The sequence below is a fragment of the Tyto alba genome, unplaced genomic scaffold, assembly GCF_018691265.1.
Source record: "Tyto alba isolate M040663 unplaced genomic scaffold, T.alba_DEE_v4.0 Super-Scaffold_30, whole genome shotgun sequence".
NCBI classification, from domain to species: domain Eukaryota; kingdom Metazoa; phylum Chordata; class Aves; order Strigiformes; family Tytonidae; genus Tyto; species Tyto alba.
The window spans coordinates 6,751,820-6,778,493 of NW_024881305.1; the positions used below are offsets into that span (position 1 = coordinate 6,751,820).

At 46.9% G+C, this 26,674-nt stretch overlaps 1 protein-coding gene across 5 annotated transcripts in view; it reads right to left on the reverse strand.

The window, feature by feature from the left end:
* The window catches only part of KCND3 (potassium voltage-gated channel subfamily D member 3), a 131,546-nt gene extending 118,261 nt beyond the window's left edge, over nt 1-13,285 (reverse strand). For 2 of the 5 annotated variants that reach the window (XM_033009495.2, XM_033009492.2), the window contains exons 1-2: nt 11,987-12,371; nt 6,904-8,088 (exon numbers count right to left, since the gene is read on the reverse strand). In XM_033009495.2, the coding sequence (XP_032865386.2) occupies nt 6,904-8,012 (1,109 nt within the window). In that variant the 5' untranslated portion in view covers nt 8,013-8,088; nt 11,987-12,371. Of the gene's footprint in view, nt 1-6,903; nt 8,089-11,500; nt 11,726-11,986; nt 12,372-12,890; nt 12,912-13,204 lie in introns of those variants that run through there. The other 3 variants (XM_042799902.1, XM_033009494.2, XM_033009493.2) reach the window with 3 other exon arrangements.
* Between the last annotated feature and the right edge of the window lie 13,389 nt (nt 13,286-26,674).

Sequence of the window (26,674 nt, forward strand, 5' to 3'; positions counted from 1 at the left end):
GAGCACTTCCGTGAGCAGCACAAAAGCCAGCTGCTAGGTTCGGATATCGCCACTTCTGAGGCTTGTGCTGCGTTAAAAATAAATAAACCCGCTGTGTCCTCTGATAACACGCTTTGGCGGCTCCGTCCCTGCGTGCTTCTGCGTGTGCTGGAGTGAAGGGGGGGGAGACACGGCCGTTAAATGCAGGTGGTGCACTGCTCCCACCGAAAGCACCCTGCACCGCCCGGGGGGCAGGGGCAGTGCTCACGCAGAGCCCCGTGGCACCCGAGCCTGGAGTCCACTGTGAGTGTGATGGGTGGCCGGGAAGAATGCTGGTTGGTGCTGGGGAAAAAAAGTTCCTCTGTTTATCTTATATTTTTTGGTTTGTTCGTTTGTTTTTCTTTTTAATGAGGTGATTGCATTACAGTGCCTGGGACACTCCTCTAGAGCCTAGAAATAAGCTGGTTTTGGTCACGGGTACTCCCACATTCTGGCTTCGGCTGCCCAGAATGCACAGATCCCTTAAGAAATTGCAATAAGAATGTCTCATATTGTTTTGCTAATATCACAGTGGGGCAGGAGTTTCATTCTGTGCCTCAGGTGCCCCACGCTAGATCCGTGCCAGGGAAGGAGGGAGGAGGCCTGGGGGAGGACGTGACGTCCGGGGTGGCTGGTGGCGGATTTGCCTCCGGGGCTGCAGGGACACGGGTGGCGCAGAAACTCCCTCTGTGCTCGTCTGGGCTCACCAGTCACACCGAAAACTGATTCCGGCTGTCTGGGCTGTAATCAGCTAAGAGGCGTAATTAGTCTTGGCTAATTTGTTGCAGGGCCTTTAACTTCACTTCCCCTTTCCCTGCTTTCTGACTGACAGTGGCTACTCTGTCCCTCATTTTCAGTTGATCTCTGTAAACTAATTACTTTTAGTGGGTCAGCACTGTTATGAAATTATCATTTTATGAGACTAAAAATAGCTCAGATCCAGTCAGCAAGCCAATCACTTCCCTTCATCTCCAATGAAAATACCATGTTATCTCTAATCTGTATTTCTCAGGTGCTTACTGTGATGCCTGCTAGAAAGAAAGGGAAAAAAAAAAAAAGAAAAAGGAGCTTAGAAGAGAAATAATAAATCAGTTGCTATAGATGCATCTCTGCCAAGGCTTCTGTTGGTAAATTCTGCAGTCACACTACAATTTTAGCCAGTACCATTACTTGGCCTTATTCAAAATAATTTACTTCTCCTACAACGAGTTTACCCTAAAGGAAAGTTATTTTGTCTTGCACATTAAAAATGGTGTGCTTGCACATATGTGCAATTGTTACAAATATCCAAAGCCACAAAATGCTTATGGACAGATAATTTTTTTTTTTTTTTTAAGAGAAAGCAAAATCTGGTGAATTCCACTTGCTCTGAGAATGAATAAAGGTATTTTAATACTTCTGGGGTTGTGGTGAATATAAATAGCTCAAAAATGAGATGCTTGCCTGAGATTTACATCAAGACAGTGAAGTGAAAAGGTTCCATCTGTAGTTTCTGATACAAAGACATTCTGCACACAGTATCTGTAAATCCATTAGGAGAAGAAAATTGATACACATTTCATATAAGATGAAGCTGGAGTCAAGAGAATGAAAGCTCAAGAAAATGGCTTCTTTGTGTAGCTCCATCAATTCATTGTCTGATTGGACTTTCTGTATATTAAATTCAAGCAGTTCTTTGGCCTGTGGATATAAGAATTGTTGACTGTGTAGGAAATGGTGAGAGTGATGAAATTTTAGCGCCTTGCTTTACAAAGGAAATATCCCACATCTCATCCATCTTTCCATCGATGATGTTAAATATGCAAAGTAGTGTTTCTATTAAAGCAATTTTTCTGATTCAGTTTAATGGCAGTTATTGAAGTACTGACACGCACAATATGATCACTGGGCCAAACAGCAATCTTTCCGGAGAAGCCGGGAATGGCAGCGCTCCAGAGATGATTTATTATTTTCCTTACTTTGCAAACTCCTCTTAGTTTGCACGAAGGAGGGTGAATGAAGGTTACTATCAGCCTGAGTGGTTTCAGTACTCTGCCTTGGAAAAATAACTGCAAAGACATCTCTGTTCACACGGTAGCTGGCAGCATTTGCAAGAAACGTGGTCAGTGTTCAGTAAGTTCATGCTAGTCCAGCTGTCAACAGTTTGGCAGCAAGTATTTCACATCCTATTTCACTACCTAAATTTCATCCCCTCTCTCATCCATGATTGAATACCAATAAAAAAAACAGCCCAAGAAATAAGCAAGATGAAGAATGATGTTTTCTTCAGCGGGGGTGATCAGGTGTCAGTTCTCCTGCGCTCACTCTGACCCGCAAAGGTACCGGCTCAAACCAAGCCAAACCCAAAGAGCCCCCCACCCCAAACCCCTGCTCTCAGCTAATAAACACTGTAAGAAATTTCAGATCTTGCTCCAGATCAGGCTGTTGACATAACCAGGCCAGCATGTCTGTTTTATTGACTTCCCAGCTTTAACCTGGTTCCTTAAATGAATTCTATAGATAGGACTGTGTTGTCCAAGTGCACTGATGTGTATCCTTCAAACCCATTGACCATGAGAGGGATAGCGTTCTCGAAACCATTATGTTCTTGCAAATTGTAAGGGAGTCAGTCAGACAGAAGATAGATTCTCCAAGGACCGCCCCGAGGGCGCTGAGCTGTGGGAGCTCAACATTCCTCAGGCAACAGAAAATCACACAGCGTATCCCTAAGCTCAAACCAGAACAAAATCCGTCGGGGCAGCTGGGCTGTGATGCTCCGCAGGGCCCTCGAGCGCTTGGCTGTGCCCTGGGACGGTGCCGGGAGACGTGGCACTTTGGGTTTCACAACTACAATTTGCTGCCTACGCTGCAGGTTGCAGACACTGCCCGAGAGCCTGGAACAGACTGCTGTTGTTGGGTGAAATGAAAACAGCTATAGAAAGTTTAGAAAAATACGTGCTCTGGGGAGAAACGGGGTGGGGTTTGGTAGCGGGAGGGGGGTCTCGTCCTGCAGCCGCGTTCGTGACGCGCGCTGGTGGGCAGCGAAACAGGAGGCTGCCCCATCCGTAACCACGTGCTACTTAAAAGTGAGTAAAACCAACGCGCTGGTAACAAAATCACAGAATTTACGATGACTTAACTGTCTCTACATAGATGTAAAACCCAAATGCCACCGATGGGAACCAGCACTGTGCTCCTCTGTGGCTTTCGGCAGCGCTTGTGGTACCGCGATGGAGGGTCCTGGGGTCAAAACCTCCTGCAGAACAGACAAAGGCTGCTGGCCTGGCTACTGTTCATCGTGTCGGTGTTTTAGACAAGGGTGAGAGAGAAGACGAGTAGATGCTGGCCTCTTGAGGAAAATGTTTCTGCGTGAATTGGGTAGCTGATTTTGAATTAACTTTGAATAGTTGTTTCAGTAATTCAGATCGATTTAAGATGCACCCAAGAATAATGCTTTCATTATAAAACCTCTTGAGCAAAATTTAAATCATGCTAAATTAAAAACAGCCTCTGTTAAGCCAGGGCTGGTGAGCACAGCAGAGGGATCCGAGATGCAGGGTCAGTATAATTTAATTCCTTTGCATTGTTTCCCATTCCAGAAAACCTGTTGTACCTATCTCCTCGGGTTGTTAAGTACCTAAGGAGCTTGCAAGCCGTCCTGGATTTCTCAAAACTGATTTGCATAGTAACCCCACCAAAAGCAGCATTTATCCTATTTTAAACAGTGCTTCACCTTCAAGAAGAAATGCAGTTGTATTGCTTTTCCATTTATGTATCATCTGGAAAATCAGCTGTGTCCTAAAGATACTGAGGAATCTGGAATAACAGCAGCTGATGTACGGTACAGTAGGAGAGTCAATGGTTTCCTAATGCTAGCCTTGTTTGTCTGTTGTAAGTAAACTTTCCCTTGTCTATAAATGCAGCTAACTTTTTAGTGTCTTAATAACATGGGAAAAGTTATCCTGCGTGTTCCAAATCACTTTCATAAAGCACTCTGTCACGAGCGATGGTGGAATTCCAGCATCAGGGAAATGTTCACTTATCTGGATTTAAATGTTTCCGTGTTCAGAACAAAATATACATACATATGTGTATAGAGTTGAGTTAAAACCCACTGTGCTTTGTAAGTTCTTGTTTCAAATGTCGGCTGAATTTTTAAAGGCAAATGGCAGAAAATATTTAGGATATTCATAAAAGCTCCGAGCTTTGCTGAAATGCAAGCAGTGAACCGGCAACCACTAGCCAGGCAAAGTCTGATGTATTAAGAAGCACTTTGGGGCTTTGGCTGCATTTTTGGCGACGGCTGTGCGATAGGAATTGCCAGTACTGTCATTAGTAACAAGATCCTTCCAAACATCTTGAAATGACTTCTGAAAGAGTCATAAATATGAAATATTGTGTGAAAATTCCAGTTTGCCAAAACTGAGAGGATTTATAGGGAAGTGAAAGGGGCCAGGAGGTGCTGACCACCCACACCACGTGGTGGGAGTCGGGAAGGTGGAAATGAGCCGAGGCCAAAAATTCCGTTTCAGGAGCTGCTGAGCGCTCGTGGCGGGAGCTGCTGCGGGCGCCCCGGCATCGGCATCGCTCCGCCAGCGCTGCCCCTGCGCTGGGGCCCCACCGCCCTCCCCACCAGCCCCACAAACGCCTCTCGGGGCGGCCGGCCGGGGCCCTGAGGAGCCGGTCTGGCAGGAATTAGGTTTTTATGGCTCGTGGTAGCAACTCCTTTCTCTAGCACAGGTTTTGGGCAAGCAACGGAGGGTGTTTGGCTCTGGGTGCTCGGATAAGGAGGCGGTAGGTACCCGCTGAACACGGGCGTGGGCTGAGGGGTGTTGGCAGCACAAGGGCCCTTTGGGGTTTGCCAGTATCGAGGTTTCTCCGTCTCTTGTAAGTCTGTGATACAACACTAAACTTAGCTGATCGACTAGTTGCTAGAGACAGCTATTTTAATTAAAATCCTGCAACAAAAAACCCAAATAAGTAATACTAGAAGTTTTAAGCCTTAAGGCTTTGACAGCATTTTATAGGTCCCTTTCCAATGAACTCTTACAAAGCTGCGCTTAAATGTCTAATTTTTAAAATACTTGCCTTGCCAACTCATTTAAAGCACTCGTTCATCTATAATTTCTGTGATTACAACAGGCTGAGAACACTTTAAAGTCCTCAGGAGCACTCCGGTTTGACGACCCGTGCATTCAGAAAGGGAGGGGATGAGAACAAGAGCAAGTCAGTGCCCTGGCAGGGACAGAGACTCAATCGCACCACAGCACATTCTGCACGTATTTCACAAAGTGGGTTTGTTCCCAAGCAACACTGCACGTCCCCTTGACCCCGACTGTCCTGTCACAGAGATACAGCAACAGACGTGTGAACGTGCACAAGCGTGTGCAGGTAGAAAGATAGGTGTGATCGTTACTAAACAGACACCAGAAAAATCCTTGTGTTTTCATGCATTTCCCCCCCGTGGAGAGGAGCCAAACAAGCCACCCGGGACGGGTGGTCCCTCTGAGCGGCTCAGGTGTGCTGGTGGGGACAGGAGGGTGGGGACCGACCAGTATGGACCTGTCAGAATCTGGAAACCTGAACCACAGGGTGGGCGAGTGCTGGGATCCAAAGCCCAGCTGTTTTCTGAGGAGGCACTGACTTCTTTTCCAGGGTAAGGAACTCAGCTTTTGCCATACGAACTTGCAAAATTTGCTTAGATGTTAAAAAGGAGGAAAAAGAGATCTTTTGGTGACTATGACAAACACGTTCTACATTTTCACTTAATGAAGAAATTCAGACTTGCAGTTGTCATATCCTCAGATTCTGCGCCTTTCTGACAGCTGAATTATGATTTTAATAATTTAAAAGTGCTACTGTGAGCCTGTTCATGTATAATAGGCACAGAGAAGTGTTTAAAATCAAAAGCAGTTTAGAGAAAAAGTGGTCAGCATATGGCAAGAATGAGAATTGTCTACATCTGAATATGAAACTCTCCAGTGGGAAAACTCTTTTCAAAGTAACTACAAACTTTGTGTATGGTTCTGATGTGTGGAATTAAGAGATTGTGTTTGATCATAACTTCGTGCCTGCCCGAACCAGCAGCCTGTGATGCCTCCTTTCTTTTACATAACCCCATCAGGGTGAGGGCTTGGTTACAAAGCTTTTAGTTCAGAGCAACAGAAGCTCAAATCTGTAACCTCAGTAGAAACATCTGTATGACAGAAATGAAATATGAGGTAAAAAAGTGCCCTCCAGGCTACATTCCCCTCACTTTGATATCATTATCTTTGTACCTGTCCATGGGAATGTTTGAAATTCTCCTGCAACTGCTACAGCATACTTGCATTATTTTTTAAACTCACCATTAAAGAAGCCCATATCCTGCTCAACTAAGTAAAAAACAGGTCATGTCCTGGAGATCCCTGAGTACTTTCAGTACAGTGGCCCACAATATCCATTTGAATTCAGCAATATAGTTCCTGGCATGTCAAGTGAAGAAACAACGACCAACATTGCAAAAAGATACAACATATACATCAGCAACTCTCTGAAAAATCTATGGCTCAAATGATTGTCTGAAAAAAACATAAGCTCTAGTTGCCAGCAGCCTTGCACTCCTGTTAACTTTTCTCTCCTGCAGAAGGAGTGCGAAACAGGACCTGCTACTCCACAGCCTTGCTCCTCCTGCACTCATTTACCATTGTGCCAAGCATTTGTCAAGTGGGTGTAAGTGCTTTTTCTGTTTTATACAACTTCACATAAGCATAAATTGCAGAAGTTGTAAGGCAAAGAACAGTCAAGCCCTTAAACAGTTCCAGCCCCCTTTCAACCATGCACCCAGGAAAATGCTTAGGAGTAACTGAAGTCAAGCTCCTAGTACAGGCTTGCCTGCTGCTCAGGAAAAGAAAAAGTAATACTCACCCCAGTGTTGTCATGGTTACAATAGTGTACCAAAAGGAAGCAGGAATACTGGTGAATTTGCTTGCCGAGGACCCTTTCTCTGCATAAAACATCACAGTTGCAAAGATGATGATTGCCATAGTGAGGGAAAAGAGGAGAAAGCCAAGCTCGGAGGCACAGCTCTTCAAAGTGTAGCCCAAGATTCTTAAGCCTTGGGAATGGCGAGAGAACTTGAAAATCCTGAAAACCCTAAAAACCCTTAGTGTCACAAAGGCTCCGCTGACGTCCTCATTGTTGGTCATCACCAAGCCAATGTAGTACGGCATGATGGCCACCACGTCGATGATGCTCATCACACTTCTAATGAATCTGTAGCGACTTGGGGCCGCAAAGAGTCTCAACAGATACTCGACTGTGAAAATCATCACGCAAGCCGTGTCCAAGCAAAAGAAAGCCACAGCATACCTCTCCCCACATGGAAGCTCCTTGTTTCCAGGCACCGTGCCACAAGGGACAGTTTCCACGACATTAGTGATCACAGAGACAGCAATAAAGAAACCGGTGACGTAGTAAAAGACTAAGGCTAAGGTGCTGGTGTGGGGGTTCTCGAAGGCTCGCCACATGGTCTGCCGGAAGCTCAGGGATGGCATGGACCCTTCTTGGTTGTTTTCTGAGTCGTTGTCATCCATCAGCCGCTCTGCGTTTTCCCGCTTTCTGTCTTTGTACTCTTCATAGCAGCAGTCCCCGATGATTTCAGGGAGGATGCCATAGAAGGCAAGCTCTTCGTCATAAGCAGAGATGCACTCGTACCTTGGATAGTGGAGCTTGCCAGTTCTATAAAAATTTAAGATGCACCTAAAGACCTCAGGGTCCCGGTCAAAGAAGTACTCCTTAGTGTCTTCGTTGAAGAAGAACTCCTTCTCGGTGCTGCCCAGGAGAGTGTCCGGGTATCTCTCCAGTGTAGTCCTCCAGGTCTGGAAACGCCTGCCACTCACATTGAGAATGATGAGCTCATCCTGCCTCTTGTTTTTCTCCGTTGGAGCCAGTGGCATGGGACAGTTGGCCACTGGCATCCATCCTATGGCAGCTGCCCTGGCAAAGGGCAACCACGCTGCTACTCCTGCTGCCATGCTGAGCCCAGGCCTTGTTACTGGAGAAGACAGTTAGGCTGCTCCCGAGACCGGCTGGAAGTCAGATCAGTTCCATCTAGAATAGAGACCAAAACAAAAACACAGCACACAGTCAAGCAGGGTGTCTTGCCCCTTGTGTTAGAGAGTCAGAACTCGGTACCTACACAAGAATTGAAAACAACTGGCTTGCCCTCATCTCCCATTTGAAGAATGATGTGAAACAAGGCATATGATAATCAGCTCAGCGGGGTTATGGCATTATTATAGATTGAAATTTTGAATAGCAAATGATTCCTCATTAAAAGCATTTTAAAAGTAGCATAAACACACTAATTTATATTTGCTTCCTTACAAACAAGACTAATCCATAATTCCCCAGGTGTAAGCCTCATGTGCTCATCAGTTTAACTACAGCTGTCAAGAAAGTGCTGGGAACTCCAGTGAAATCAGCTTGCAGTTCACGCAGTGAAATCGTATGCCACGAAAAGCCACGACTGGACTGAGCTGTGTTTCCAGTCTTTAAAACTTCAATATGTAACAGATCTTGCACACAGAACATTTTCAGTTGAAAGAAACAGAAAATCTTCCCTGGTTTTCATTAGTTTTCTTCCCCCTTTAATTACAGACCTGACCTCAGCACCAGTTTTTTGCTGGTTTCTTTCATTTGGAGATGGGGTTTACCCTTGTGAAATAACTGCACCCCTCCACCGAACCAGAGGAAAATTCTGACTTTCAGGGAAACATTGAGCAGAATCCCTGAGCAGCAGGAAGCTTGAATCCCGGGCATGACAGGTGATGGATTAAGCTACCGGCTGAGTACCAAGAACTTCAGAAGGAGGGAAGCCTCCAAAGCCGGATGACTTTCTCCCAGCAGGAAGAGATCTTCTTTCCTGGCTAACAGAGGCAGAAGTCCCTCAGCTGAAGAACTGAAGGACTGTTAGGTTGAAATGAAATATGTTCACTGCACTCTTGATTTTCTGATGAAAAACATCCCGAGTTGTCCAGATCCTCAGCCGCTGGAAGCCAACGTTCTCTTGAAATTAGTTATTGTGGTTCTGATCTAGCCATGAATTCTTTTTCTTTTTAGTCTTTACTCAGAGTTCTTACAATATTTAACATTTGTTTTGACTTGCATTTTCTTCCACTTCCCCAATGTTTTTCTAACTCTACCATAAAATTATCTGGAGAAATGTGCCATTATCGTGTAAGGTGCATTAGGGGCCCCATCAAAAGTCAATTTATCAATGGAAATTCCATTGATTCCACTGACTCAGACCCTCAATGCTTAGTAATATCCTCTACACAGTATCCTTCTAGGCAGTTTTACTCTGAAGTTTTTTAATTGTATGAAAGCTGCCATTCCAGCCAGTAAGGCTGCAGCATTATTGATTTCAACAGGCCATCAAAATACTGAATAAAAAATGATGGAATCAATCTGTGGTGAAAATGACTAAACTGCTCACAGAAACGCTCTTCCTCCTCAGGGCACATTAACGTTCATCACCTTAATGTGGAGTATCTTTCTATGCAATTTTACTACCTAAAGGACAATTGAAATCCCTCGTGCAAGCATCTTACTGCTACTGGAAGTAATTACGAAACCTGTAATAATCCACGGGGACGTTTATCCCGAGGAGACACTTTGCTTATATGCACGGCACTGGAGCAAACATCCCCCAATATTTTCCTATAAAGAATTGTTCAATATTACTACGCACTACTTTTTCTCTCCCCCAAAGAGGGAATTCATTGCGTTAACAGTGCCAGACTGACAGCCCTGGCGACCAGGCCCCGCCGCCTGCGCGGGGAAGGGGCAGAGCGCAGCACCGCCAACTTTCTCTGCACAACTTTGAAAACACGGCCCGGCCCTTCGTTGAAGGGCAGCCTGGGGGCTCCGCCGGCAGAGCCGCCGGTTTCTTGTACCGGCCGTGGAGGATCTTTGAACTTTTACAAAACACCGCGTTAAGAACAGGACTGCAACGCGGGAGGCAGCAAAATGAGAACCATTTCATTCATTAATCACCAAACATATACAGGCAAATAACCAAGGGACCAAGATAATGCATCCTGTTCCTGTTTTCCCTGCTGGTAAACTGTCTTCTCTGCTTTTTAATTTCAATTAGCAGCACCACCACAGTCATTCTACCAGCGACATTCTACTGGCGACGTACAGTGACCTGACCAGCTACAGAACCCTGAATCCTCATCTCCCCTGATTTCTCAGGGGAACCTCGTTAGAAATCTCTTCTGTACTTTTATAACTTTGGTTGTAAATTCCAGGTTACCTACATTAGCTGCTGAGGCACTATAAATACTTCACATATAATTGTTCTAATAAAGCACTGGTAACTCAGAAGTGACTTACACATTTTTAAATCAATTTTTAAAGATAAAATGGGTCCTTCTATGCCAGTGGTATATGTGGGGAAGCTATAAATATCTCGGGTCTGAAACAGACAGGAGATTAAATGGATAAAGAGAGGGATATTCTTCTGTGGAAGTTTAGTTCCCATTTCTCTGAGATGCAGCTGGTTAAGAAAACATAGTGCACACAGCCTCATTTTCAAAGTTGCATTAAAGCTGTCCCATTTTATCCTCAAAATACACACACAAAAAATTGTCTTTTTCAGCTATAAATTGTCTGAAGAACCAAGGGGGAGAAGAGTAATGAAATCCTCTATTGCAGAGTTTTTGCTTTTTCTTGTCCGTGAGTCCTTGGAAGTGCACCCCTCCCCAAAGGAAGGGACAGAAAATGAAGACAGAGATAGGACTGTATCTGTAATTCCGGGCTGCACAAACTAAGCTGAGTAAGAAAGATATGAAGTAACTAGTTCATCCGCAGAATGTGGAAGAATCCTCCTTTCCCGCATGCCTGGGGTTTGGTAACTGCTAACCAGCCCTTTTTAGGCTGGAAAGCAATTGGCCAGGCACAAAATATACTGTATGGTCGACAGAGTCTCTTCAGCTCGCATAGCAAACAGACCCACTTTAATTCTAACAAGCATATATTTAGCTATAGACATACTTCTTATTTTAATTACCATAATTTCTGCATGTAATTTGAAAGGAACTAGTTAACAAAAGATCAGTACCCTGCTGATGACATTTAGAAGACCTGGTACACGAAATGAAATAATTTGCCTCCTCCTGATTTAAAAAAGTCGGTGTCTGTAGAGAAAAGAATCTGTTTTCTTTGGACAATTAGGAGGACAGTGACATGGTGCAAGCCAAAGGGACAGAAAAGCCTGTGGCGTGAGCCCCTGTCCCCTCCCAGGACTCCCGACCCATCCCAGTCCCTCCCCGAGCACCGCTGGCTCCCGCAGGTCGTCTGCGCTGCAGCCGCTTCCTGGGCACCGTGGTTCCATCCCAGTTTCAAACAAAAAACCTGACAGGCATGGCTAGGTCAGTAAAGCTCTGGAGGAAAACTTCAGAGAACACCGTTATTTCTGTTCACCTAAGGGGTCAAGAAATAAATGATGGATTCTTACCACATTAGCTCCCACCGGCAGTGCCTTACTTTAATAAATGTCTCTTCGTAGTCTCATGAAAGCATAAACAAAACAAAAATCTCATCGTGGTTCCCTTTCTAGAAGCAGACAGGGATGATTTAAAATACGACCACAAGACATACTGTGAGTTTCTTGATGAGACACTGCTAACGGGAGCAAAGAGCCTTGAGATCATTCATTTTCTCCTTTCCTGTCCTTGTTGGGTCAGGCTCAGACAGCAGAGATACATTTGCCTTAAAGCAAAATATGTCAGCCAAAGCTTCGATATCCTCCGTCAGTCACACATCCCTTTCCCTCTGTGATCGCATCAGATAATAAAACTTTCTGCAAAACGTTCACTCCCTCAGTCCACTGGAGAGATTTAGGAGCAAAAGCAACAGGCTCAGGATAAATGCATGCAAAGTTCTCCCCTCCCTCCCCGTCCGCCCAGAGAGCCCGTCTTGCCGGCTCGCGGCGGTGCCTTACCTGGCAAGGAGACGCTCGGCGCCCAAAAGTAGGGCTGAGTCTGGGGAACGGGAAGGAAGGAGGAGCAGTGACTCCTCAGGATAAAAGGTGAACTGTGCTGCCTGCCTCTTGACTCCCTCTCTAAATGCAGTCAGAAGCAATCAGTAAATGCGATCATCATTGTGAAAGCATATATAGAGAGATGACTAAACAGCTTCTCCCTCATTACTGCCGAGACGGAGTCTCTCCCTGCCTCTCTCGCCTCAGCTTGCTTCGGTTTGCCCCCTCCCCTTCCAGCACCGCCCGGAGCTTGGCTCTCGCTGCCCAACCCAGCTGGAAGCAGCACCCAGGTCCCGGGGAGCCCACCCGCGTGGCCGTGGCAGGGAGCTGGACCCGGCTGGTGGGGCTGGCGGAGGCAGGCTCTGAAGCGAGACTGAAGAAAGGCGGCGTGAGCTAACAGAGGCACCGGCAAATGGAGTCATTAAATACACACCAGAGCCTACCCTGCATGCTAATGTGCCAGCAGCGGCACGGGGGGGGGGCACGGAGGGGGGTAAAGTATGGGATGAACTTCACCGGTCCCTCGGGGAGCTCCCTCTGTGCCCCTGACACTCGGGCAGGTGGGGACCGGGCAGGTGAGGTCCCTTCTCCTGGACAGGAAAATGGGCTGTTATTCCTGCAGCATCACAAACCTCCAACCAGCACCTTAGCCAGGGCAGGAGGCTACGTTCAGGAGTGAAAATAAAAAATCTGGACTTAAGCCGATCTTCCCCCCTCTTCCTCCCCCCCGCCTGTCCCCGTCCCCCTGGTCCTGCCGTTCTGCCTTGCTCTGCCCCTCGGCAGCGCTTACCGGTCCTGTCTCCACACCACCCCAGCATCCCCCTTTCATCCGCGGTCACAAGTTGGACTCCGCGCACTCACAGACCTGGCACCCCCGCTCATTTGTCTGTTTGCGGGCGAGTCTCCCCGAAGCAAATGACTAGAAGCCCAAAGGCGAGCGGAGCCGCTGGCCGCGGCGACTTCCATAAAGTGAGCCGGATCCGTGCGCGGCGGAGCTCGGCCGCCTCGCCACCGCCCCGGGGCCCCCGCGCCTCGGGGGCGGGCGGCGGAGCGAACCGGGGCTCCCGCGCCCCCCGACCGCGGGCGACCCCCCCCCCCCCCCCCCCCCCCGGGGCCGCTGTGCCCCCCGTACCCCCCCCCCCTCCCCAGCCCACCCCGGTCACCCCCCCCCCCCCTCACCTCCGCAGGGCGCTCCCGGCCGCGGCCGCCAGCCCAGCGCCCCCGCGGCCATGCGGCTGCCGGCAGCGCGGAGCGGCGCGGAGCGGCGCGGAGGGCGCGGTGTGCGCGGGCGCGGAGCGCTCGGGGCGGCGGCGGCGGCGGCGAGCAGCACCGCGGCGGCGGACAGCTCCGCGGGGGGGGGGGGGGGGGGCGGGCAGGCGGGGGCTCCGCGCTGCGCGGGGGGTTCCGCGGGTCCCTCCCCCATTCACCCCCCCCAAACACCCCCCAATCCCCCCCGCGCCCCCCCCGGCCACCGGCAGGTGTCACCCGGAGCGAGCGCGGCGGGGGGGGGGGGGGGGGGTGGGGTGCGGCGGGGCTGGCCCCGGTAACCCGGCAGATGTTCCTCCAGATGTGGCGCTTCTGGCGGGGGGGCGGGGGGGCGGGCAGGGGCACAGCGGGTGCGACGCAGAGGGGCAGCAGGGACTTGGCAAAGCCACCGCTCACCAGGGTCCGTCTGCCGGGGGATTTTGGGTGCCTGTCTGTAACACGCCTCTCCTCTGAGGGCGCTTAAACCAAGGCCTTGTTTTTAAAAAAGAAAATATACACACACACACACACACACGTCTATCTATAAACCCCCTCCAGATCCTCCAACACTTCGAGACTCAGATTCCCTGGTTTGGAAAATGTAGCCTGGAAACTCTGACACCAGAACCCCAATCGATTCAGTTCAGTGTCTCAACATTGTCTAATCCCTGATGGTTCAATGCAACTGTTAAAAAATAACACTAATATCTGAATGTCAGGTCATGAGTAATCTTCCCCCAAAACATTTTCCCCCAATAATATTTGTAAGCTGCATCACAGTGTCTGCAGACTAGTTAATGAGGTTATGCAAATGCAACATATTATAATCTTTAGAATACAGAGACTAGTAGTTGTGTGCTGGGCACAGGAATTGTTGTGTGCAAAGCGAATCCTAAAACTTCTATGAGAAACTTTCAGTGGCTGAAGGAATTTAAGCAAATCAAAGCATCCAGAATCCATCTTTATTAGACGTCTTCAGAACCGCTTTCCTCTTCAAAATACTTCCTATATCTCTGCTTGCTCTTTTCCTATTGCCAATGCTCAGAAGAAAGCAAAACTAGAAATGTCATTTGGCTTTTATTGGTAGAAGAGATTTTTCTGTGATTTACAATGTCATCACTTCATAAAACTTACTGGCTCTCTCTCGGGCGTGCTCTGGCCTCACTCTTCGCTGGCTCTGGCCTGGCGCTGATCCTGAATAGCTTTTCCCCCATGACTCGGCCCCCTTTTAACTTCCGATCTCTATTAAAAAGCTAATTTGGGAACTCTTTTTCAATGCTCCCAATTTTGTATTTTTAAATAGAGTATGAAAGTCAAAAGCAAGCTAGCTGCAGATAGTCTGATGTGAAAATATTCCTCCTCTCTTTTTATTTATCTTGTTATTTCTTTGTTTCTTTCTCACTCTAACTCTCTCTGGATTTCCTCTTTTGCTCTTTCTTTCTGCCTTCCCCCTCTCTCTGTCTAGGAATATCTCCTTATGGTCTACAGCACCAATTATAGGCTTTATTAAAACTTTTTGAATAACTTTTTCTCATTCTATTACTGAAAAATAGAACCCACCCGTGTTAAAACAAGCCACGTACGCAGAGAAGCAATAGGAACAAACTATGCATGGTTAAATGTCAATATTAAATTCAGTTCACTTGATTTTTTTTGCTCTGCCATTTTCTTCTGCATTTACATCCTATTCCTCTACAATGTGTTTTATTTATTGTGTTTGTTCTTTACACTGGGCTCTATCCTGCATTAATTCTGCATCTAAATACCCCATTGACTTCGTGGCTGTGCTGCATAAGCATTCTGTGGGGACAGTTGCAGTAATAAAGCTAGCTTGGTTACTTGAAATTACAGCTTGCTGTAACGTTGTAGCTTTGTAGTCTGATTACCTCCTATAGATTGTGCCAACAGTTTTCTTGCTTTGGATCCAAGCATGTGAAAATGACTGCACAGATTAAAGAAAGATCATTAATATGATTATGCGAAAGAGTCAGTCTTTGTAACCTTAAAATTGTGTATGTGGTCTAGTGATTGAACCAGCCTGGAAAACACAGCTGCTTGAATACAGCTCTGCTTCTTTCGAAAACTCTCTCAGGCCTTGGCTAAGTCTCTTAAGCTCTGCGTTCCTAGTTTCCAGCTAAAGAAAGAATACAATAATGTTTACCGACAAAAAGTATATTATCAGAATATATAAATATTTATACATGGCTATGTGATTCCTGGAGGATTTAAGTTGTACAAAAGTATAAAGAGTGATCTGGTTGTGTGTTTGTCAGTCTGTCTACCCATCGCTCTGGCGCAGTAAAGCAAACCAATAGCGCATTTCTCCGAAGCTCCATCCATCCATCTCTCCAAATACCCACCCGCCAAGATTTCTCATGGGCTTCTTATCTGGGTAAACAAATGCACAGAAGGGGTAGCCCTAAAAATGAATAAATGAAGGAAGGCACAAAGCACTTTCTATCTCATTGTATAAATCCCAAAAAAACTTATCTACCACTTCCTTGAAGTAAGACGTCTTCATGCCACAGGCATGGCAAAGTAAGGAGTTCAGGTATCTTGCTCACTCGTACGTCTACCTCGCGTATATATTTTATCCCTGGAAACTGCAGTGCCTACTTTAGGGGCAGAAACGGCCCTCACTACAGCTAATCTAAATTTTCTTTTATCAGCGGACTTCTGCTGAAAAATTTATTTTGACACAGCAAAAACTGCCAAAAATTGGATTTGGATCAAAATTTTGCAGGCTTCCTTATAAGGAAAACTAGACTATTAAATCAGAAAAGTGTCCCTTATAAATGGTCTTTCATAACACAGCTCTGCTTTAGGTTTTTTGCAAACCCGGTACCTGAAACATTTCATAGAGATTTGTAAAAAATGAAACCCTGAATTCTCTCAGCACCCTTCAGGAGTTTTTAAGGGGTTCTTGTTGTTGTCTTAAAAAAAAAACCCAGAAGGAAAAGTGTCTCATTTTCAAGCACCGTTTGAAGAAGGCTCCACACAGGGAGATGTTGAGGGTTGGGGGGTTTATTTAGGATGAGTGGAGATTGTATCAGCTCCACTTTGGGGAACACTGCAGAATTTACGGGGGCACTGTCTGCATCCCGGTGGGGCTCCCAGGCCCCCGTCCGCCCCGTGTCGGTGTGCAGACACTCCGTACCCGTCGCTGTCTGCAGGCGTTCCCCGCCCGGGGGCACTTGGAAACCGAGGGTTTGGTTCAAGGCCATCTCCGATTTACAGCGTGTTCGGTTTTTCCCCCCTCTATGTTTGGAGAACTTCCAACCCGAGATAAAGCCTCACAGGCAGCTGCATTCTGCCACTTCTTTCCAAAAGGGAAGAGGAAAGAGCCATGGATGGTGTCCAGCAGCTCTTAGCTAGCCAGCAGCTGCAAAATTTTCTGCTCAGCTGACCTTAATGAATCAAGAAAAGATCACACACGATAGTAGGGGGGAAAGACCCTTGAAGGACGGTAGTGATACTGAATCAGGGCTTTGATTTATTGTCCACTGTCCTCTGCCTCTCCCCGGTGTGTCCCAGGGCTCACTCTTCCAGTCTCATTTCACACCGTGAGTAAAATAACAACGCTGGTTCGCAATGCTCCTCACTGCAACAGCTCATCAGGGACTGTGCTTAATTGGCCATATTCCACGTTATCAACATCCAAACATTTAAGTAATGAGAGTCTTGTGTTAACATTCCTGATTACAGATGAGACCGGGGGTGTTGGAGGAGGCAGGTAGGGAAGGGCAGGGGGGGGAAGCAGAGCTGGAGCGAGCGGGTGGGGGAGCAGGGAGGGAGGTGCGTTAGCTGCAGGAAGACAATGCTGCTAGATCAATTAGCAGAGAAGTGAATTAGTGTGCCTGGGTATTCTGTGTCTGCTCGTGAGACAGGACTGCCTGTATTTGCCCGTTTGCCTTTGTTTATGCCTTCAAGAGAATGGGGCCAAGTTAGTCCAGTTCTGCCATCCTGACCCTGGAGCATTTTTTTGCTGGTACTGCTGGGCCCTCAGGACAGCAGCCCGATGTGCCTCTTGTACCGCACGAGCCCGCGGTAGATTCACTGAAGGCGAGAGAGGTAGAAGAGGGCGATGCCAGTGAGAGGGAAATCAGGACAATTGGCTTCAAGTAGAAGCTCTGTAAGCGCATACGAATTCTTTGCGGCACTCTTTACTGCTAAAGCTTCAGTACCTTACAGTCCAGGCAAGACTTCACACATCGTTCTTTATCCAACTGCTCTGCAGCAAGTTTCTTTTGCAGTGATCTGCCTCCAGCCAGTTGGGAATTCTTGCAATTATGAGTCCACCAAGGGTAAGAAGCTCTGAACTGAGCAAAGCACAAGCCAACTGCACTCCTTTGATCTCAGACGCGTTGTGTTACCCAGTCATCATCAAAGCAATCATCATTATCTCCTGGAAGTTGAGAGACCAATTAAAGAAAAGCAAAAAATAACCAAAACCCAAACCAACCTGAAATAAATTATTAATGTTAAATTATCAGGTTTGGAATGGTTAACAGATTTAGAGCAATGCTGAGGGTTTCGCTGCTAAAGTCAACAATATAATAAATTACAATTGCAGTTTTTCGGTGGCTCATAACCAGTAAATCAGATATGTGGAACTATACATTTACTGCAAATTTAAGGACTTGTTCTTTCATTTTCAGGAGTGTATTTTAAATCAAGTCAACAGCCATAAAACAATATACAGCCTGCCTAGCTATTGTCTGGGGAATGAATCCTGTACTATCATGATTCCTTTTTATTATTATTAGATATGGGGGCAGGCAGGAGAAATCTGGGAGAGAGATTGTCCTTGTTCACCTGACCAGTATATAGGGTATAAAGTTGCACTTTGATTACTTGGTTTTGGGCAAATTGGAGTAGAAAATGGCTGTTCCCAGGTGTTAGTGCTTTACACAGGTGTGCAGCAGAGCGTGACAGGGATGGCCAGTAAGAGCCAGGAGCCTTGCTTTTTCCTTTTTTTTTTTTTTTTTTTTTTTTTTTCTTTTTCTGTTTAAGCTCACCTGCCTGCTATAAGCTATTCACCATGTGAGATCGTTATGTTACAGCATCAATCAGAGTGGCCTGAGCTGGGCAGGGAGATGATAAAAGGCCGAGGCTGGCAGCCCCTCCCTGGGAGCTCTGAGGCTGCTCATCCAGGGGATGAAGGAGCTGGTCTGGGGGCAGAGAGCCCTCTGCACACAGGCAGTGCGACCCGGGCAGGCAGGAGGGATTGTTAATTGGGCTATTGTGCCTGTGGGGTACACTGGACTCCCGTGGCCGTGGTTGGCTCCTGGCTCGTGCCATAAGGACCCACCGTCTCGCCGGTGGTGGGTGGTCGTGGACCTGCATTGCTGAGGTTAGTCCTGAATTTCAGGTCTCTGCAAAAATTTACACGCTTCTGTTGCGGTGCTTGGAGAACTTTGGGTGGCTCAGTGTGAGGCAATAAACATTAAAATGTTTGTAGGTAAAAGGCAGTATAGAAGCTGTCAGGAGAAGGGCCGGCAGGCGTGCTGTGGCTCCGGTGCCCTGCCGAGGGGCTGGCCAGTGGGACCCGCCGGGGCTGTGGTGGGATGCCCAGCGCTGATGGGGAGGCTGCTCCGGGGACACAGGAGAGAGGGAAGAGCCTCTCCTGGAAAGAACCTGTAGTAAGGGCTTCCTGCTGCTTTTTTTTGGACCCACTTCTTGTGTTTTATTGCTTTAGGAGGCAACTGCTGGGTTTTTTTATAGATGAAAACCCTGTCTCCTCAGTGAATTCCCTTTCCTGGAGGGAAGCCTGTGTTTGATTCAACAGGGGTTGGATGAAGTCCCTTGGAGGGGCAGAGCAGGGACAGCAGCCCCGGCTAACCTCTTGATTAGGGTGGGGGAAGGAGGTGCTGGCTCACCCCATGGCTCTCGGGGCTCTGGAGAGGGTGGGTGAAAGCCTCCTCACTGCTGGCTAAGCCGTGCTGGGCTCCTGCTGGGGGGTTGCTTTGCCCCCCGTGGTACATGGGCAGGGGTGGCTGGAGCCTCCCCACGGGCGCAGCCGGAGGGAGGCACGAGTGCGGTTTTGGAGAAGGGCTGCCGTTCCCCCCCCTCCCTTTTTCCTACATGGTGCTCAAGACCTCTGGCCCTGCGAGAAGAATTTGATTTTTCTTTTTGGGGTTGCCTTTCCTTCCAAAGCCTGGTGGCTTCATGTAGCACTTCTGGTCATGATTTGTACAAGGATGTATTTCTGTTTCTATGACGATGGCATCACTGGAGAGGTGGCTCCCTCCTCCCTGATGGAACTTTTAATGAGACGGACAAAATATTGAAAATAAAAATGAAGGGCCCTACTTCTTGTAAGCCCTTTTTTTCCTGCTACTTAATTATCACATTGAAGATAAAAATAGCTGAAAAGTCCCTGAAGAGGAGATGAAGGCTTTCTACAGCAAGCCTTGTCCCCTTCGGAACTGGCCCCACTTTGCCCCCGTACACTCCTGCTCCCACCTCGAGCCAGGGCAGGGATCCAGGACAGGCCAGGGGCTCTGTTAATGGTCTGCTTGGGGAGAAATGCAACATCAGAGCCCCTTCCTGGGACTGGTGCCCGACCCCCAGCACGGCGGGGAGGCTGGTCCCAGTGGGAGCTGGGTGAGGATGGGGCAGGTGAGGACTGAGCCCAGCGGTGATGTGCCAACGAGGGGAGGGCTGATATTTCTCTCGTTCGTGGGATTGTGGCTCTGGGGAGACAGGAGGGGTCTGGAGGAGGAGCCCCTCGAGGGCGGGTGCTGGGGTGGGCTTGGGCGATGGATCTGTACGGCAGGTTTGCTGTGGGGAAGGCTGTCTGTGCAATGAGCGTGGTGAGCTCGGACCTCCAGTTTTTTCAGACTGTTTCCTGATGGTCAGGAGGGGATGGTTCCCAACTGACTGCTGAGGAGAAATAAAAAAAAAAAGGCAGAGGTGGGTTCTAGCCCCAAACCAATTTATCATACCACCCCCCTCTGTATAGATGAGAATGCTAAGAGGCAGAAATAGATTTTCTGTTTTATCTTGGAACAGATTTAAAAAAAAATTACCTGCAGACAAATGCTATAACTAGAATTCAAGCTTAATCTGATTTTTTTTAATTATTGAATCCAGTAAGATCATTATTTCTGTCTTGCTCTAGCAGAATGTAGTTCTCTAGCTAAAGGGAAGATTTTCTGTGTGCATGTGTGTGCCATTAAGGTCTAACCTGGAATTCAGCTCTTAATCCTCAGTACAGACCTTTGATACAGAAAGAGGGCTTTTGTTAATGCATTACCTTAAACTTGCTCACAGCAGAAGCAGTAGCTGATAGCTTGAAAGGAAATTCAGTTAGTATTTTTGGATAGTCCAGTGTTAAATGAAGTCCTTCACAAATGGTAAAATCTCTCATCTAAGCTTCTCAAGAAGCTCAGAAGGGATAATTATGCAAACATCCCTCTGAGCAGGAGGTTCTCTTGCTCTTAGATCAGGCACACATGAGAGAGATCTTGCTTCTTAACAGGCTGGAAGACCAGCTCGTTAAAGGGGTTTTTGGAGTATTCAGGCGCTTTGCCAGGACACTGCTGATGTTTGCCTGTTTGTAAGACCCAGGGTTCGGAAAGAAAGTAGACCTTGTCTTTATTTTGGCCTTGGGGTTTGTTACCAATGTCCCACCTGGCAATAGACTCTGTAGCCTGGAGGGATGGCCCCGGGCCGGCCGCTGGGACCACAGAGCCCGAGCGGAGCTTTCCCGGCACCAACCCCAGAGCAAGAGTCTCTCGCTTGATTGTCAAAGTGATAAACTGACGATTGTGCAGATGTTGGAAACATGATCCCACTTGCTCTGCAGCGTAAAAAGATAGCAGTTGTTGGGCTTTTTTTATGTCTACTAGGAAAATGTGTAATATCACCAAATATGCAAACTTTATTGTGTTGAACACAATTTTCCTTCTATTACAGACAGGGGTGAGGTTAATCAAGACACTGGCACATCTTCTAAAATATGGATGGTTCTGCTTGTAGTAAAATTCATGGTCAAATGGTGTAGTAATTCTGATTTTGGAATTTAAATTAGGTGACAATCTGGCAAAAAAAAATATATATAAAAAAAAAAGATATTTCAAAATCGCTGTGCACATGTTTCTGGCCAGGAGGCCTTCTAGAATGAAAATTCATATTGTTCACCCAGGAATGAGTTACACTAACTCCTTTTAAAATTAGATAAGATAAGATTCTTTGTAGCTGAACGTTTAGGTAATGCATTTTCTAACACTATGTGTTGTATTTCTCTGTGCAAGGAATAACATGAAAAAAGTAGCACAATCTAGAATGATGTAGCAGGGCATAATACAAGCTAGATTAAATAGGAACATAGGAAATGTTTGAATTGCAAGCAATAAATCCATGTAATAGCATTCAAATAGAGTTCAAGCCAAATGATGGCTTTGGTATTGATGAAACCTCATAGTTTTGTGCCACTTCTTATTTGGATAACTCTGTTTGCAGACGTTGCTCAGTTTCTCAGAACAGCCAGTTGAGAGAGAAGCAGCTCTTTATTTCTGCTGATGGCAGAAATGGAGGCATATAAAATTCTTCTTTTTCTTGGTATTCAGAATGTTGAAAAACCTTTTCTGCATTTTGATCACTTGTTGCTAAGATCTGCGGCCTTCATCTGCATGAAGTTAGCTGAAGAACAGGGGTGAATTATTCAGGGCTACAGTGACATGGATAACTAGGAATTTGGATCTGACGATTCCTTTATTGCTATTATAAATACCAGGAGAAAGAGCGGAAACCAAACTTTTCAGAATTTTGCATTCTAATGTGTTACAGAAGCCAAATAAATCCGTACCCTATTCCCCTGGTTGTATTGGGAGTTGGAAGCGTGCGGCCCTGGGTGAAGGCACTCCGTGTGCTCAAGATCAGACCTTCAGATGTAAAGCACAAGGAAAAGCAAGGCAAATATTCATGAAAATGTCTGCATTTTATGTGACCTCCTTTCCACCTCAGCTTTGATCCAGGCTGCTGATCCAAAGAATAGATTCTGATTTCCATTTGATAAGGCTTACATTTTTTGGCAAAGGGAGGCTCAAAAATAATCCTTTTCTGAGCAGATAAAGCATCTAAAGCGCTCGAACATGCAGGCAAAGGAACTGGTAAATCTGCTAGCTGAACTCCCATGATTGCTTATTTCCAGGAGTCCCTCCCGGGAAGCTGATCTCCTGGGAATGGCTGGGGGTGACTTGTCCAGGGCCACCGAGTGCGGGTTAATCCCGGCATGCGGCCGTGATGCTCCGGGGTGCCGGGCTGGGGCTGAGCCCAGCTCCGCAGGGCTGGCTGTAAATCCCCAGCTAGCCCCGAGCACCCAGCCCTGCCAGGTGCTGACTCCTCTGAGCGTTCTGGCCCCTCTGTCAGAAGTATTTAAGTACACGTTTAAAACGGAGATCCTAAAGGCCTAGGAAGCCAAGGGTCTGCTAATGTGCATAAAAAAGGTAAGCACACACTGAGTGCTTTGCTGGTCTGTAGCCAGGGGGCTGACTGTACGATCCCAACCACTATTAAAATGTGGATTTTAGACCCAGCTGATAACAAAAGTTGTCACTTGGCATTCAGACCTGCTGCTGGATGTAGAGCTTTTCTGCTGTAGGGCTCTTCAGGCAACTGTTTGGAAACAGCTACAACCCTTTCTTCACATAAGGACAGCAGTGTGGAGAAAGAGAATGGTTATGGTTATTTACTGATTAATCCAGTGCAAATAGACATATGAATAGATGTTCATTTAAAACTCCTGCTGACTCACAGAGCAAAGGAGACCAGTGCCTTGCATGCCATCAAGGTGCTGCTCTTGGCTCCTGCCTGAGGGACCCTGCAGCAGAGCCATGCCTGGAAAACAAGCTCTGCTATTAGAATTGTAAATGTTTGTTTTTCCTAAACAACGACATGAAATAATGAAAGCAACAGTACTTCAGGTTTTAACTAGCACTGAAAAGATGTTGAAACAATGGAAACCAATGTATAAATCACCTATCTGAGCCCCTGATAAAGACTGCTCAAGGGACTGGGCCAGGTCCGGGTCATACTCTTACAAGATATTGCTTTGCAAATATGCATGCATATAATGTCACAGAAAATCTGGAAAGCCACTTGTGTGCAACTTGGAGAGCAGATAAATGATACAAAGCAAGCAAGAACAGCGCAGCTGATAATCACTTGTGCTAGCATTGTCAACCGAAGCAGCAGCAATAACAGAAATGTTTGGGTTTTCACCTGCCGATGGCTCCGCACGGTGCAGAGATGATCGGTGCCTCCCATTAAGGTACCTGGGGTAGAGATATGTAGAGGCACCAAGCACCGTGTTCCCCCCCAGACTTTGGAAAATCAGAAACTGTGTAACTGAGAGCACAGAGTGAAGTTAATCTCCTAGCTTTCACCTAAATCTTGTTTCCCGCCCTCATAATAACAAGCTTGAAAATGTGAATGGAGTTACGTCTGCTTGAGCCTACGCGTGGTCTGAAGGCAGAGCTGGGCTGTGTCCTGCCCGTCCCCCCCTGCACAGGGCTCTGGTGGGGAGCCCACGCTGGGGGCACTCGGGGCAGGGCTGGTTTGTGGTGCTCTCTGCTAGTAAAACATCTGGTGCACATACAAAATGGTTTTATAAAAGTAGCATTTTACAGGGATGACTCACGTTACAGGACCAACTCTCTGTGGGACCACCTTCTGCTTTAGCTTACTCCCCTGAAAATCCTGCTGATAGCATTAGCAGCTACTGCAGGGGAGTATCAAAGCACACGAGAAAAGAATTTGGCCCAGGGACCAGTCAGTGCTGCTCACAGCTAGCACTGCTCAGTGCTGCAAAATGCATTGTTTTCTCTGCACCGAGTTAAATTCCAGGAATTTTCAAAAGTGCTATAATAATAATAACAACGAGTGTTAAAAACAATAATTATAGTTAGCACTTCCTGACTTTTAATCATAATCTCTATTCATGAGCAAAAGCAGGGATGGATAATGCTCAGTTGACCTTCAGACAGAAAGATAAGATGCGCAGCTAAAAAAACATTGCAAGCAGGACTCAGGATAATTTCACGTAATCCTGGCAATGCAGTGCTAGCCTTCCGAGGCAGATGATGACATTCAGCACATGAGCTGTTGCTAAGCTTTTGAAAAACATTTATTCCTTGGCCACAAGCTACTTCTGGTACTTCTGGTCTTTGTCATTAGCAGAGACATTCATGTCAGAAAATGTTGTTCCGTTTAAAATTTTCTGTGATAAAAGGCACTTAGATGTTCAGTCTGTGTGTTAAATTAACACTGAGCTGGGGCTGTGCTGGAGGAGCTGCTGACTCCTCCATGTTACCGATTTCTCTCCCAGCAGTGCCGGTCCTCCCGTAACGGATTACCTCCACGGTTTAGGGCACAAAGACCGGAGTGAAATTAATTTTCCAGCAAGACATGCTATTGGTTCAAACCATTTCCCTCCCACTTCCTTAGCATCAGTGTCTGGTCTACTTAAATGGCAGTAAACAAGTGTAAACTCTAACAAGCTACAAACTGGCTGCCGACATCTCTGCTGGCTGACTCCTCGTTCCAGACTATCACTTCTGGGCAGTGCCAGTGAAACATCGGGGCTCTGCAATGGGCCTGAATCTAAAGTCATTTCCTGTAGACTTGATTCTTTACTTATTCCTTCACTTTCAGAAAACCTTTTCTTTAGCAGCATGCTGGACAGATACACTTTCAGCCTGCGTGTTTAATTTAATGGCACTGAGTGCCGTTTAGAAAGAGGAGCTTTAATTCCCTAGATTTTGTAGAATTAAAGGAGGCTTATGTTACTTTGCTCTACCTTGCAATTATTTTTCTCAATTTCTTTTGAGGACAGGCTAACAACAGTCACTCTACTGAGTTAGAAAAATTACACAAATTATTGCTAAACCTGAAATGCAAGCAATTGGCTGGATGCCATTTTCACTGGAGGATTAAAAATATACAATTGGGAGTAGTTCAGAAAAACACCGAGAGATCAGGTTAACTAGGGCTGTGACACTGATATGGTTATGATGAGAGCAGGATATCTTCCAGGAAGCTCAACTCTTTCCTTCCTGATCAGGGCCAGAATTACCTGGGAACAATTTTTGCCTTCTGTTTCCCAGCTCTTCACTTTTTCTGCCCCCTCACTGGTGTGAACCAAGACGTGCCACAGCCCGACTGGCCACTGGGCTTGAGTTGATGTCTCAAGGTCTAGATCTCGAAAGAGGTTTTGGACATGCTCACGCTGTAGATATTGGTGCAGATTTATCCTGGCAGCTTTAGCCTCCGACTCCGTATCTCTGTCAGATCCCATTTGCTCTTGGCTCTCAGTCTAGCCGGTGGCGAGAGGCTCTTTGTGATGGTGACTCACAGCAGGAGCCTGAGTCTTTGGCTTTGTTCTTTGAATTATACTCTGGAGGTGTCTGTCCGTCCCCCTGGACTGCAGAGGAGGGTTACATAAATTACGGCTGTAAGAAAGATGAATTTTTGGAAATTTAGGGATGGCCACCATGGAGTCTAGACATGACTTTAACGAGCCACCTCCCACCTCAGCCGGCAGCCGGGTGGGAGTGTCGGCATGAGGAAAGGCTGGACAGAGAGCTGTTCTGGCTTTTCACGGAGTTTATCCTCAGCAGAGGTTGAAGTTTCCCGTTCATGCGGGAAGGAGCCCACAGCTCACCCAGCCCTCGCCCGCTGGCGCTGGGGTGGAAGAGCACCGGCGCTCGGTGCGAGGTGCCGGGCACGGCGGAGCAGCCTCAGCCGGGCTCTGCCTGAGCAGAAACTTTAAGAAGACTTAAATGCTCATAATTTTAAGATGATGCCCAATAAGTTTCTGTTCTCTCTCACTCCACCTCTTTTCTTTGTGTATATCAATAATAAATGTCTTCACGGAAAAGGTTTTTTTAGGAGGTAACTTATGCCTATGTGGAGACATTATAAGTATAAAAAAGGTATTCAGCAGCAGATGCATGTCACAGCACAAGTGGTTTGGTTAATGGTTCTTGGCATAGCAACACCTTCACAAAAGAAGTGCTGTGTGGTCAGGACCTTGTGATGCTTTTAGATTATATCGGAAGGAAAAGCCAATGCAAGTACACCCCGAAGATTTGCAGTTTGTCCATCTCCATAGTCTTTGCTCCAGCTCTGTCCAGCACAGTCCCATTTTTTTCTTCCTGAGTCAGGTCAGAGGAAAAAATACCCAGCCTGCGGAGGGGCACATTTTTGGCTGTGCTGGACCACGTGTATGCCCTCATCCTTGCAGCTACACAGAAACCTGTGCTGATTTATCTCATTCCCCCTCATTTCCTGCATCTGAAGAGAACAGTGCAAATACGCCAAAGGCTGCACTTCCTGTGAGGGACAGCGCCTGGTAATTACTTGTACAGGAGCTGAGTGTGTTCAATTTTGAGATAATTA